At 39.5% G+C, this 15,109-nt stretch overlaps 2 protein-coding genes across 2 annotated transcripts in view; both read left to right on the top strand.

The window, feature by feature from the left end:
• The first annotated feature begins 67 nt into the window (after positions 1–67).
• On the top strand, positions 68–9,574 carry LOC122358117 (adhesion G protein-coupled receptor E5-like). Its single transcript, XM_043257929.1, has 18 exons — positions 68–366; positions 1,510–1,575; positions 1,669–1,791; positions 1,947–2,072; positions 2,826–2,954; positions 3,061–3,192; positions 3,302–3,363; positions 3,442–3,531; positions 3,608–3,761; positions 3,874–3,990; positions 4,063–4,262; positions 4,848–5,018; positions 5,114–5,308; positions 6,135–6,352; positions 7,442–7,600; positions 7,680–7,851; positions 8,850–8,930; positions 9,015–9,574. Exons 1-18 carry the CDS (start codon positions 339–341, stop codon positions 9,057–9,059), a joined length of 2,268 nt encoding a protein of 755 aa, XP_043113864.1. The 5' UTR covers positions 68–338; the 3' UTR covers positions 9,060–9,574.
• Positions 9,575–10,713: 1,139 nt separating this feature from the next.
• Positions 10,714–15,109, top strand: part of LOC122325105 (long-chain fatty acid transport protein 1-like) — a 14,146-nt gene continuing 9,750 nt past the window's right edge. The window contains 5 exon segments of the mRNA XM_043220034.1: positions 10,714–10,814; positions 11,762–11,857; positions 11,925–13,371; positions 14,057–14,230; positions 14,887–15,109. The exon segment at positions 14,887–15,109 is cut by the window's right edge and continues 172 nt beyond it. Of these exon segments, the coding sequence (XP_043075969.1) occupies positions 14,058–14,230; positions 14,887–15,109 (396 nt within the window). The 5' untranslated portion in view covers positions 10,714–10,814; positions 11,762–11,857; positions 11,925–13,371; position 14,057.

Here is a 15,109-nt window from a genome sequence, read left to right as displayed (position 1 = left end):
TTAAATCAGCTGAAGATGAATCATTTGTATTAGGGAAGGAGAGACACCTTGTGGTTGGAGTATTACATACTGGTGATGATCCAACAGTAGCCAAGAAACAACTGCGTGTCTCGACGTGAGAAGGAGGTTTTTATCTAGATTTGAGGAAATCCTAAAGAACATCTATCTTCTTTGGAGATAGATGATAGGAGATCTACCAGTATTATTGAATGCGCTCAGTTAAAGGCTTTGAGGACGTGAAGTAACTTCGCTATAGAGACTGATTTTCTTCGGGAATTTCATATATCACTAGCTTTTAAAAAGCATACAAATTACGCGAAAACATCTGTTTTCCTAAAATGGAGCTGAAATGGGCACTTCTTTTGGGTGAGTAGGTTTGGTTTTGTTCACTTGTGTGGCGAATGTATTTGTGAAACTAGAGCTGGGTTAGTAGCCAGACTTCTGGGAACACATTTGTCAGAGACCACAAGGACATTAAAGTGCGCGTTAGTTTGTCTTAAAAGCATTCTCGTCGAGTTCAGTTGGCCGTCTAAAACCAGAGAGACGTCGAGCAATGTTATTCACACCGAAGTATCGCGTTCAAAACTCTGTACTGTAGTTTGTTTCTTTGTAAGTGAACCACGCAGAGAGTTAGCACACTCACGGTCGTTAGGGTCTGACTCCAGACACACCTACAGAGAATTCTTTTTTTGTCTTTGATTTCCTCATTTTACCCCCTTAGGCTATTTTCCCCCATCGTGTCGTAGTCGTTTTCTGCCCACCTTTAGTCCGTCCTTTCTAAGGACTACAAGAGAGGCCAGCGCAAACCTTTATCTTACAAAAAAAGCAATATGTCTAGGAAATTTAAAACTTTGCTCAGTCTTTGTCTTCTATGACATAATTGATTTAAAATAATATGACTCGTGAAGAAACACCTCACAGAGTTGACCTATGTTAACTTCCTTGAAATAATGTTGCAGTTTAAAAGAATGCCATCTTATGTAAATACGAGCGTTTATGATTACAGCTATAAAGATCAAGGTTCAACCATTTCTAACGTCATGGCCTCATAAAACAAAACAATACAATGGTCCGTCAAAGTATGGTAACTAACAAAATCAGTCAAATTTAAATTGCGCGACTATTTTTAACTATTCTGATGAGGCTAAAATCTCTTAACCACAGTCGTGTGGGAAGGCCTTTGTACGCTTAACCATTAACCACAAATTAGTTTAAACTTCATTAACCTCAAACTACACATTACATAAACAGAAGAGAATACGAGTGAGGCGGTTGAGAGAAATGACCGTTAGCTTTTAAATTGTGAGAAAGCGCGAAATCTGTAGAGCGCGAGCGCTGGGAAGGGTATCTTCAGCTTCTTCATAGTATCGGTCGATTTATAACGTTCATGTCATCATCATAATTCTAACTGCACTTTACATGCACATTCAATGATGTTAAGCCTTATCTGATGTAAAAATAATAGTACTATGTTTAAAAACATGTATTTTTTCCCCTTTTCTCCTGCAGGCCTCTTTCTGCCTTCATGCAGTGGATGTGCCATTGGATTTAAATTTGTTAAAGGGAAATGTGTTGGTAATTAAGAATTGTGGCATGATAGTAGAGTCATCGTTATAACCATTAAAATCCTGTATCTATTTTTATCTGATGCATCTATCTCTCATTTAGATGAGGATGAGTGTGCTGAAACCCTAGTGTGTGGAGATCACTCGAACTGTGTAAATACAGAGGGAAGTTATTACTGCATCTGTAATGAAGGATTCAAAAAGAGCTTAACAGGAACATGTGAAGGTATGAGAGAGGATTGTGTTTACCTTACTTACGCGTTGTTCATTTTTTCCATTGTAGAAACCATTTTATTAAAAAGACGAAGGCAATTCATAGCAGTTATGCAATTTGTACTAAAATTATATGGCATGCCAACTGCTGTCTTTTGTGTCCGTCAGAAATAAATGAGTGTTTTGAGAATGAATCCCCCTGCTCGGCTGACAAGATGTGTGTAAACTCAATTGGTTCCTACAAGTGTATTTGTCCATATGGGTACCAGCAGATGGGCAAAGCAGATTGTGAAGGTGAGACCTATAATACTTTCAATAATTGTGCTTAATAATATTGGCTGCTGCCGTTAATTCCATTAACAGAGCTGGGTAGCAACTGATTACACATAATCAGATTCCAACAAATTAAGTAATTGTATAAGAAAATACTCAATCAGAATACAGAAAATACATAAACCTTGACATAATGTAATTCTTAATTAAATGTAATGTTTTTAACAATGAATGGAATATATATCTTCTAATATATGGTACAGTATTATCCTACTTTAATAAATGTAATCAAAACTAAACTGAAAGTAATCATAATTAATTATGTTATTAACTACAGTTTATTTCATGTGATTTACTATTAATCTACTCGGTATGTAATCTGCTCCTGTTTTGGCCCCGTTGTCATTCCATTTTTCCTGCATGTTGATCATTATAACAATTAAAATGAGTTTAGGATTTAGGGTATTTCCATAAAAAAGTTAAACCAATCTACAGGGCAGCAAGTAACAGCAACCAGGTTTTGGTTTCACTTTCTGCAGCTGCATACACAAATATGTACTGAATAAACAACACACTCAGATCCAAAACAGAAAGAAACATCTGTTTGGCATTATTATTATTAGGGATGTTGTGTGAAGTATAAATACCAGAGGCTCTGAGTTGATGGGACAGAAGCCCGAACCACTGCGAACATCCCCAGATATTTTTTATATAAACACCACAGCAATGCTTTCAGCTGCATGAAGCTCGTCTATATCTGTGTGTCCACTGCAGACATGGACGAGTGTTTGTCCTCGGTGTGTGGAGTTCACAGCAGCTGCTTTAACACCCCGGGCAGTTTCTTCTGCGACTGTTCTCCAGGGTTTCGCAGACACAAGAAGAGCACCAGCGGCCCCTGTGTAGGTGAGGGCCCGCATCCTGATCTCAGCGTCAGTCACGTTAAATGTGTGTCTTGATTATATGAAATACGAAATCAATAGAGGCTGTTTTCCCATCTTCTCTCTCGCAGACATCAATGAGTGTGAAGATGATCCAGATGTTTGTGGCTCCAATGCAGACTGCTACAATCATTTCGGCAGCTACATCTGCAAATGTCACCAGGGTTACAGTAACTATGGCAACAACCAGTCCAAATGCATTGGTGAGAATTACTACCTTCATTTTAAATGCACTGATGCACGTTTAGGTTGTTCATTATGTGGCAGAATCTTAGTTAATCAGTGCTTTGTCTTTACTGTGGTTGTGCACAGAAATGGATTGTGATCAGTTCGAACCAGATTCAGAGTCAGGTGGAGACCACACTCCAGAGAAAGTAAAATGAATGCTTCTCATTTTGGTTATTATTGTTAGATATACGGTCAAACGCTGATTTGCATGTTTCTTCTTCTAGTTGAAGCATTTGATGTCACTGTTGAAGAACAGCTGTAAGTCTCTGATTGATCCAAACGGAGAACATTTCACTGGAGAGAAACTGTTGGAGGTTAAAACACACAGCACAGTATATATTCACAAGCATTCACCCAGTGCTGAAGGAACATCTCTGGTTTATTCCACAGGATTTGTGCAGTTCCTCCGACGAGCTGCTGTCGGATGGAAACATCGCTGATGGGAAGATGTTGAGTCACTTTCTGGACACGGTGGAGAACAGCATGCGTCTGATCGGACCTCAGCTGAGAGAACCTGTGACCAGGATGGAGACGCACAACACCTGTGAGAAACCCGGTTCAGATACACTGGTGCAGATATTAAAAACAAGACATTTTTAGTATTAAGATCCATCGAGACTGAAGGCAGTTGTTCTGTATGATCATGTGAATCACAGTCGCCGAGGTCGCAGTCATGAAGAGCCAGACTCCGCCCAGTGGGCATGTCACTCTAAGATCAGGCTCCGCCCTCTTCAACACCAGCTGGGAAACGGTTGTAGGGAAATCATATCCAGGTACAAATTCATATTCTTACTTACAAACCATCTGCACTTTCGTGAGGAGATGTAAACGTTGTTTTCTTTCAGGTTTTGCGTTTGCGGCTCTGGTCAGTTATAAAGATCTGAACCCCAGCAATCTGCTCCATACGATGAGCAGCAAAGAACCAGACGATGAAGAGAGAAGCGTCACTTATCAGCTCAACTCTGAAGTGGTGACGGCTGTCGTCAGTAACACAGAAACCAAACATCTGTCAGAGCCGGTGACGCTCGTCTTTACACACGTGGAGGTGAAGATACTGACATATCAGCCAGTCATTAATGAAAAACTACAATGAAAAAGTGTTCTCCCTGTTTGAAAAACTGGATTATAGCTGCTTGATTAGCTATCATGTTCCAAAAACCAGCTTGAACACCTTATGATGGTACGAACATCTGGTTGCTGCTCAGTTTGAGTCGACTAAATGCATTTTAGACCTGTAGAAAACCATCTACCATGTTCCAGACTTTATCCAGCAGGATTTTAATGAGATTGTTTCCTGGCGTACTAAAATGTTTTTACAAATTAGAATTTTAAATATTCGGAAGAAATGAGCGGAAGAAAAAGAAGAAGAAGAATAATTTTAAATATGAAATATCACTAGGAACGATACAATATCGAAAAATATGCGCTTCATGTAATTTATGCTAATGTATTTTTTACATGGAAGCAAAGCATCATCAGAGAGACTGGTTCATTTACTGCTCGGAGCAGCATTAACCTAGTTCTTTTCCTTTGTGTTAGTTCCTGACCTTTTTATGAACTTTTGAGACGGGTGTTCACATGTTCATAATTTCCTAAACTCTTTCCTAGACTCTTGTTCTGTCTTGTTCAGGATAGGGCGGAGACTAGGGGCGTGGCTTATGCCTGTGTGTACTGGAATGAGTCGGAGGGGGCGTGGTCTAATGAGGGCTGTGTGAGGGCGGAGTCTAACAGCACTCACACAGTGTGCTCCTGCTCTCATCTCAGCAGTTTTGCTGTGCTGATGGCTCTCTATCCTCTCCAGGTACATCCGTGAGCCAGATTTTGCATATTTTAAGATTGCAGATTAAATAATGATATTCATCCCTCCATATCTGTTTTTTTCTTCCTCTCCTCCAGGACTCGTTTGAGTTGGTGTTGATCACTCGTGTGGGTTTAGTTCTGTCTCTGGTCTGTTTGTTTCTCTGTATCTTGACGTTCCAGTTCTGCCGCTCCATCCAAGGAACCCGGACCAGCATCCACCTCCATCTGAGCATCTGTCTCTTCATCGCAGACCTCGTCTTCCTCTGTGGGATCTCCAGCACTCACGATCAGGTGTGTTTAAGTGAGAAAGCCCCAGCTAATGGGGAACATTCTCAGAACTATTTGTTGAACGTTATCTGCTCTGGATTTATGTTTTCACAACATAAGAACAAATTAATAATAGTTTTTCCTGAAACATTTGTAGGTGGACGTTGCTACACATTTTAGAACTTTCAGAAGACATTCAAAAGTAGCATTCCTGTAATGTTTGCTAAATTATAAAAATGGAATGTTAATATTTGCATAACCAAGAACAAACATTCTTAAGCGGGCCATATGAAGTTGCTAAAAATAATTAATAAAACACATTATTTTTCACAGACTGTACATTTTTATTTCTCCTCTAAGCCTTGCCTTTCAAAACGGATCGATTTGTACAAAGCTTATCGTTCTAAAAAAGCAAGGTGTGCTCTGATTGGCCGAATACCTCAAGCATTTGGGAGAAACATTACGCCCTTTACCAAAATGTGATGCTTGTCCCGGTGTTATGACACCAAAACAATACAACATTACAAACGAGGCATTTGTTGCATCCAGTGAAGACATAATTACTGATTATCATGACTTATACTGTCTTTATACGCGTCAAATAACAATGGCACTACCCTTGACTAGTAAGTAGCAGGTTCTTTTAATAAGAAAACGTAACTTAAAGGTTGTGAGTCAGAAGCTCCAGACTGTTCTTGATTCACTTTATAGTCTCTGTTCACAGTCAGCATGGACCGCTCTGTCAGCTTCAGGAATCAGTTCTCTGTAAATGTGCTGAACACACTCTAATATTTGTGTTCAACTGTGCTGGAGTTGAAGTAGTTTCACATCAGCTCTGCGTCTCTCTCAGGTAGGGTGTGGGATTGTGGCCGGTCTGCTTCATTTCTTCTTCTTGTCTGCGTTCTGCTGGATGCTGCTGGAGGGGGTTCAGCTCTACAGGATGGTTGTGCTGGTGTTTCACACCACATTAAAACATCTCTACTTGTGTTTGGTGGGATACGGAGTCCCTCTCGTCATCGTCATCATCTCTGCCATCTCCTCCCCAAAGGGATACGGCACCGATAGACAGTGAGTGTTTAATTATAATAGCATATAAAAAAAGGACCATCCATAAAAGCAAGGTATGTATTGAACTGTGGTCTAACTGTATGCTGTTGCATCCCTACGGTTTGCTCTTAAATGCTGTGTAATGGAAAATCACAAGATGAGTGCAAACCTATGAAAAATATTTCACTTCAAATATTTATATTTACACTGATGGTCCTCAAGGAGCTGCTTCGAGCTGTACATCCAGATGAAACCATCACAGAGGCGTTCCAGTCACCATGTTTTTAATCATATCCCTCGATGTCTGCAGTGACTGTAAACAACAGAACAGGAGCAAGATCTTATCAAGATTCATCTGTTATAAAATCAGACTAGCAATCTGACTGAGCTTTCCGTGGAAGAGTAGAGAAAGTCAGGGCATTACGGTTATTATTACATTAATCTAAAACCTTAAATTATATTCTTAATATGACAAAAAATAAGTGAATGAAATAATATATAAGAAATTTAAACTAATTCTAAAACCAATAGAAGTATTAATAGAAATTAGTACTGTGTCAGTTTTTGTTAACATAATGTGTGTGTGTGTTGTGTATATTTATTAAACACATACAGGGTCTGTTTTGAAAATATTTATTTCATATATAAACATGTTTTTCTTGTTTTCTCTTAAATATATTCAAGCACGTGTGTGTTTATATTATATAGAGAGTCAGCACAGATACAATTGTGTAACAAAAACTGTGGAAATACTTAGTAATAGATTAATTAAAAGATAGTAAAAACTTTAAAAAATAACTTACTTAAAATACTTGAAGTTTCAATTGGAGATTAATTAAAACTAATTAGTAATAAACTATAGTCAAAATATAAAAGGAGGAATACAATAAATGTATTAAAACTTTACAATGAAAATTGATAAACAAATTGTAAAATATTAATCAAACTTTAATAATGTATTGTACACTAAATGGATGAGCTAGTCTCAAGATGGAGAGGGACTCAAGCTGTGTTTCTGCTTAGTAGAAGCTATGACTGGTAAAAAAAATGATTAGACAAATTGACTGGTGGTTTAAAAAGTTAAATTCAATCCATATGTGTGTTGTTTAGCTGCTGGCTCTCTCTCGATGGTTACTTCATCTTGAGTTTCTTCGTGCCCATCTGCATCGTCATGATCCTCAATTGTTTTTTCTTCATCATCACTGTCTGGAAACTGGCTCAGAAGTTCTCCAGCCTCAATCCAGACCTCTCCAATCTCAACAAGATCAGGTCTGGGTGTGTTTTGATCCCACAATAGATTCAGTCACACTTGACTTTTCTTTCCTGATGAGTTATATCTGGTGTGTAGGAGTTTCACGGTGACTGCCGTGGCTCAGCTGTGTGTCCTCGGAGGAACGTGGATCTTCGGCTTCTTCCTCTTCCAGGAGAAAGGGACTGAAGTCATGCTGTACCTCTTCACGATTTTAAACAGCCTGCAGGGGGCGTTCATCTTCATCATGCACTGTCTCCTCTCCAAACCGGTACCTGAAACACCACGCCACTCAGAGACTTTCTCCCTGAATGTTTGCTAACAGTGGTTTGTTTAAGATCTAGCATCTCACAGGATTTCAGTGGTTTAAAGTAATAGGTCACTTAATTCAAATTCAGATATTATTTAGTCACACTTTTCGGACCCCAAAAGGGGAAATTTGCTAAATCTCTCACTTGTACCTGAAAGCCAGTGGAGCTTTAAACTTCCCTATTATGGGTTATGAAAGGTTGATGTTTTGGTTTTGGGAGTCCCAAACAACAGGGAGACATACATGCAAGGTCAAAAAAACACCTTGTCTTATTATTTTTTCAACGACTCCCAAACGATTCGTTCCTCGTTTCATTTTGTCCAAACTCCAGAGATTGGTCGTTTTCATTTAAAGCAGCATTTATGAGCTTTTAACGGTCCAAAATTGACACCTTGTGGCAAATAACGAATCTGCTTTTTCAATCGACAAACGTTAAAAGACCAACAGTTTGGGACTCCTTAAAAAATGGCTCGCTTCAGAGATGCAGAGTTAACTCTTTCTTTTGAGAGACAATGACTTCATACACGGTGCACTTTCAGATTTGACACTTCCCAGGATATCTTCGTTCACTTCAAAGATCGTTTTCAAAAATCCATATTAGAGGCACTTTAAGTGTGCAGAAGTAATCCCATGTGATTCATGCCACATATACCAAGCGATCTGAATGAGTGGCTGGCCGATATTTGCCGTTTTTTAAATTATCGGCGTTTTCAACCGATTTCCTGTTTTGCCGATAAGTGTGTCAAGCAGCTTTTATTTAGACGGCGACAGGACATTTAGTTTTCCTCTTTGAGTGTGTCCTAAAAGCTGATGAGGAGGGGATCTTTTTCTTAGTACGCAGCATACACAGGTAAAGTCTCCACTGGGAATCAACCATCAAAAAATCCAGGGTCTGAATGCATGTCATAAGAATTGACCAGAAACACCTAGAATTGAATGTTGTGTGTCGCCCCCTTCAGGTCAGAGCAGCGTATTACAGTCTGTTTGTCCGAATGTGTCCACACAAGAAGAAAATGGAGTACAGCACCAGCAACAGTCAGGTGTGTGTGTGTGTGTGTGTGTGTGTGTGTGTTTTGTACATTAAAGCAGTGTTTTCATCTTCATTCTTCCTTTGACTTTTACAGAAACCTCTCCGGAGCGAGGACAGCACAGGAGAGTCACACATATAAACACTCATCACACATCAACACTTGAACGCTTTCTGTGAAAAAGAAGACTTCAGTTTAACAAGGGCTCGTCAATTTGTCCTCCTCCTTCCTGTCCAATCAGAAGATCTGAAAAGCGCTGTCTTAGTAAGAGTACTGATATGAAATCATTATACAGAATCATGTGCTTGTCATCTGAACACGCCACTAAATGAACCGAATGATGAGTGTGCTTTGGTTTTTCCTTGTATGTTTTGTACATTTTAGATTACGCAAAAAGGCAGCTTCTTAAAAATGATGTTTTATCGTGTATCTTTGTTTGATTATATCATAAAAACTGTAAAAAAAATAAAAATAAAAGAAATGATTAAAATTGTAGTTCCAACCGTTAAGAGCTGATGGCTTTAAAGTACATAAATGATCTTCAGAAAGATTGTTGTTTTAAAACTTAATGAAAGATGTATTATGTATTATGATGTATTGAATTATTAAGGTCTGTATTGTTATGTTTATGTGATTTAAAGATTTATTTTTATGAACTGTTGCATTCATTCGTTCTTGTTCTCTTGATTTCCTCACACTGAGCAGGAGAAAACTGAATGGAAACTTCTGGAACGAGTCAAACATTCAGGAGAGATGGAAAAAAAGAAATCGACAGAATTAATGTATAGCTTTGATTGGAAATATGAAATATTACAGAAATCACAATCTGTTTTGTAATATGGAGCTGAAATGCACTTCTCTGGATGAGTAGATCTTTTCACTTTCATCAGAAGATGTTAGTTAAGTGCCTTCAGCTGATTATTTTGTGTTGCGTCTCCTCCTTCAGGTCGGGAAGAGAAACTACCACATATTTAAAAGAAGTCATAAAGAGTTTCAAAACCAACGAGATATTCTTTATAACACTTACGACTTGTGGCTCAAACACGCCGCCACTTTTCTCCGTCACAGAGTGGGTTTATTTGCATAACTCCGCCCACATGTTTACTCAAAGAAAGAAGGCGGAGCTATTCTGTCTGCGGGCGCCATGTTCTGGAGACGCTGCGTTTCGTGAAAGTGAAACTACTTTGTGTTTCCAAAAGAGGACACGACTAGAAATCAGCGTTAAGTTGTGTTTACAACACTGTTCCAGAAGAGTTCAACACAAATATTAGAGTGTGTAATTATGTCTCCACTGGATGTTATTGTGTTTGTCTCGGTGTTGAATAGTAAAATAGAAATGGGTCGATGTGTGGAAGCCACGCCCCCAACTGGAGATCTCCAGGCTGCAGTTCCACCCTTGACGGGGTTAACTTAAATAGATTAGATATCAGCCACAATTTGCACGTTAAAAATGTTGGAGCAGTAATTAGGCAGATGCACTCACAAATAGCAAATTAACAGCGAATTTAAAATAATACGTGCAATAGGCTACATGTGAGAATATATTAGCACAGACCTGAATTAGTGCCCATCTTTTGTTTATGTTGGGCTTTTCATTTCCTGTTAATCTGTAAGTATTTAACTTTTAATGCCCGCCTAGCTTTTCCTGACCAATTGTAAAGAGCGACCTTCTCAAACTCCCATCTCCTAAACCTATTAAGAAAAAGGTGGACTACGCCAGAAAATAGTTCATCTGTTTGTTTTCTAGTAGGAGGAATAGCAGGACCGTTAGATGCTGCCTTCCAGAAGAAGACCTGAGAGTTTTAGCACAGACTGCTTTTTATCTTCAAAAAGCATAAGAGGCGCTTCACTAGAAGCCGTTTCCTAAAATGGAGCTGAAGTGGGCGCTTCTTTTTGGTGAGCAGATTTGACCCTGTTCTTACTCCGCTTATCTGTGTGGTGAATGCATCTGTGAAGTATTGAAGGCCATTCCTGGGAATAGAGCCTATGATTCAGAGACTGTAAGGAAATAACTGGGTTTCTGTGTAACAAAGAGAGCTTGAAGCTCGAGCACTTCAGCTGAATACAGGAAAGTCGCCTCATTGCTTTGCGTCGACAACCAATGATGATTAGAAAATGATATGTATATGTAAATACTTATTTCTGCACACTCTTATGAAACTGATTTAATACACGAGAACAAAGGAAAGAGAAGTGAGTAATATGTCTTTTCATATTAATTTGATGTTGTTATTATTATTTTATGTTACACATGTCATGTGTGTCCATCCAAGTCCAAGTTCATTCAGAATTGGAGTCTGAATCCAGGTCCTGAGTTCAAGTGCTACAACTCTGGGTCTTGAAGGATTTCGGTCATTTGAAGTGAAAGTTGCCCCCAAAAATGAAAACTAAATAGTTTTTGTTGCTCTTTTGTGGAGATATTTTTATGAACGCTTCTCCTTATAATGTCAGCATATAGTGAGCTTGTGAAGCTTCAACAAAATAGGAAAAGAATCACAAAATGATCCCATGAATTTTGTGCATTATATACAATATATACAAAGTAGTGGTTGAGCCATATGTCACCAAACGCCAAATTAAACAAGAAAAAAACTTATTGGTCGAACCATTGTTAACTTCCATTTTATCCATGTTCTTAATTAATGTCTTAACACTTTTAATCAAATTAAAATTATTTTTCCATAATGATTAATTGTACAATTACTTACAATGCACTAAATATATAGTCTACATTTAATTGCAGAAAATGTCATCGAATGCTAATCTGAATGCATACACCTGAAGTTGGCAAGAAAATGATTATTAATTGAAATATCATTTATTTGCATGTCTGCCTCCTTCAGGTCAGGATGGATTATTACAGTCTGTTTGCCCGAATGTGCCCACGTGAGAAGAAATCTGAGCACACAACCAGTACCAGTCCGACCAGCAGCAGTCGGGTATGTTTTGAAGATTGAAGCAGCATTTGTGGGTTTAGTTTCTTCATTCTTTCTTTGACTTTGACAGAAACCTCTTCGGAGCGACGGCAGCTCGGCAGAGTCTCAGATGTAAAGCAGATCTTAAACTCTTCAACACTATCCACACTGTCCTTTCCGTGTCAAATGAAGACTTTTCACAAGCTTTAATTCAACATTTACATATGCATCATCTATCACTGGAGACGGAGATATAGGCTTGACTTTGGACCCAAGAGAGCTGCTTCTGTTTGACCTTTTTTTAATTACGCCAAAGGAAACATTTATATTTTGTTGAGATTAGTTTGACTGTCAATTAATTATTTTTAACCATGTCAAAACATCCTAATTTTCAGCTCAGGAGTATTTCTGTGTATTTTCACGCGCTTAGCCTTCGTTATACAGGAATGACTGTAACAACCAAAAGTGACATGTCTGTTCACGTTATATTGCGTTACATTGGTGAAGATTATTTTATATGCAATTTTTGGGCGTATATGCATTAAGAATCATCATGCCATTCAAGCAAATCTGGCTCAAAATTGTATTTATTAATGAACTGTGTGCGTGTTCTCTTTGTGCATATCGTCACTGTATTAGATGAGGAAACTGTTAAGAGCAGGAAGTGCTGGAAAGTGGACATGTTGAGTCACACGGAGCAGGAGCAGACACATGAAGAGGAAACTCAATGGAAAATAAACATTTCACAACAAATGCAAATGAGACGGACAGAGCGCCTCTGAATAAGCTCTGAGGAGTGATTGGAATACAAATCTAATTTGGGTTGGTTTCCTAATAATGGAAATATCTCTCTGAAAGGACAAAAGGCTCTTTGGCGTGTTGTGCCTCCCTCATCAGACAGGACAGAGTACTGCTAGAACATCAAGAGAACTAAAGAAATAGTCCAATAACACTCAAAACTGGTTTCCATTACTCTATAGACTGACTGCTTTACTGCACATCTCACAATAAATGATTGAAAACTAAGAATCTCTGGAATTAAAAATAGCCGTACTGGACTTAGAACATGTTTATACAGTCCTTCAATGTTCTTGAAAGATAGGGCTTCATTGCAGCGTCGAAGAGGGTGTGAATATATTTCAGTAATATTGCCTAATCAAAAAGCTGGAAACTATTCAGTCAATGAGACTGTTTCCCAGATTGAAGTCGTTGCGTGGTGTCTCGTAGTTTCTCTGAAGCTCGAGTTCTGACAGGACCCCAGAACAAGCCAGTCCGGACACGCAGAACCAGGAGAACCTGCAGACGCGTCTCTGACAGCCGCGTCCTCCAATCGGAGCGCCACGCGTCAGCGCGTCCTCCAATCGGAGCGGAGCGGAGGCGGGGCTTCCAGGCCGAGGAGTGAGAGTCGGCGAGAATCAATAAATCGCGTCGCGTTCCTCGGCGAGCTCTCGTCAGGTCTGTGAAGGGCCAGCTTTCAGCGTTTCTCTGGGATTATTCTGTTATCAAAGGATTGAACGGGCTCCTCGAGAGACGCGCAGGCAAGTGCGTTTCACCAAGTACCTGCTGTCGACATACTTTTCTTCTTCTTATTTCTATATGCACACGTGTAATGCTAGTTTAAGTGTATATAATATATCTGGTCAGTTCTTTGATCATTTTTTGGGGGGTGACACACACTTTCCCCATCCATTGAGCTTCAAAGAATAGATTGAACAGATTACACACTTTTTAAATACTAAAGTGCTAAAAAGTGTGTCGTTTTAATTTTAACTTCTATAAAGTAACTTGTTTCATGCATTTATAAACTCCACCTAGCATCTTTATAGTGTATAATATAATTCTTTTCATAATTCATAATTATAGAATATAATTTTTTATTAAAACGAGATGTGATGATAGTGAGACCGATATAAGATCTGAAATGTCATTCATTTAATTTTTTTTTATTCTATTGTCAAAACCATTATTTTTCAGAAATAATCCATATTTTCTTAGGGCCAAGGCTCATCCAGCTTCTTCTCCTCCCAAAAACGTGGTTTCCATCACACATTATTATTATTTCGATAGCTGCTGAAGAATAACCCAGAACTGTATTTCAAGGTAGTTTCTTAATAACCGCTATCAGATTACAATGCCACCGTTTCCTCTAACCTTTGAAGGTACAGAAGTCCTCAACCATGAGCTCAAATGCATGACGATTAAACTGCTCGGTTTCTCCTCCAGGATGAGAGCTGGAGACGGGTTTGCTGCGCCGGTGGCGGTCATCTCCGCGGGGTTACTGAGCGTCCTGGGCCTCCCGTGGTTCTGGACTCTGTCGGCTCTTCTAGGAGTGTATCTATGCTCTGGAGGATGGAGGTTTCTCTATGTGGCGGCTTACACCTTCAAGAGAGACCTTGTGTGAGTATAACCCAGTGGTTTTCAGTCTCTTTTCTGACGCGCTCTTCTGAGTTCAGGTGAGTCTAAGAGCCTAGGAAGAGTCTAGGAAGAGCTGTGGGTCTCCAGAAACAAGCCTGAAAACGTCTCTCAGCTGATTGAGTCAACTGTAGAGTGAAGTGTCTGAGGGAGGGCTGTCAAAAAGAGAGTTTCAAATATTCATCCGATCACCCAGAACGCATATCAATCGCATCCTCTAGAGGAACATATATTGCGTCTCGCACGAGAGAGGCACAAAAAAGTCCATCTTCTGGAAACGTTTTTTCTGCTTGTCTTTAAATGAAAAAAGTAGGCTACTCTTTGTTATTGGTTTCGCGCGTTTATGCACATTTATGCGATGCTTGTCGTTTCGAATTTTTTACGTTTCAATGTAATTATTGAAACATCATGCACTTTATATAAAGTTATCTTCGTTTGTTTCGTTCATTAGTATGATAATAGTACGCTCTTGTGGCCTTACAGAAGAAAGCCTAAAGCCTTTTTCGGCCTTTTAGATGCATTTTTAGAATTATAATTTAAATTGAGCTTTTCAGACAGTTTGACAGCGCTAGTACGGTGTAGAGGAGTCTGACACGGACAGAAGCGCTGTTAAATCAAACGTCTGGTTCTGCGTGTGGCAGAGGTCTGCAGGTGCTGCTGCGGGTCAAGTTCTCCATGCGCCGCTTCATCCGCTCACGCAGCACCGTGCCGTCTATATTCGCCCAGCGGGTGGCGCTGCACCCGGACAAGGCGGCGCTGGTGGAGGAGTCGACGGGCGAGGTGTGGAGCTTCTCGGAGCTGGACCGGCGCTCGAACGCCGTGGCGCAGTGGGCCTCGGCGCAGGGCTGGAGCTCAGGAGACGTG

The sequence above is a fragment of the Puntigrus tetrazona genome, chromosome 1 (genome assembly GCF_018831695.1).
Source record: "Puntigrus tetrazona isolate hp1 chromosome 1, ASM1883169v1, whole genome shotgun sequence".
NCBI classification, from domain to species: Eukaryota; Metazoa; Chordata; class Actinopteri; order Cypriniformes; family Cyprinidae; genus Puntigrus; species Puntigrus tetrazona.
This window is presented reverse-complemented; position numbering and strand designations above follow the sequence as displayed.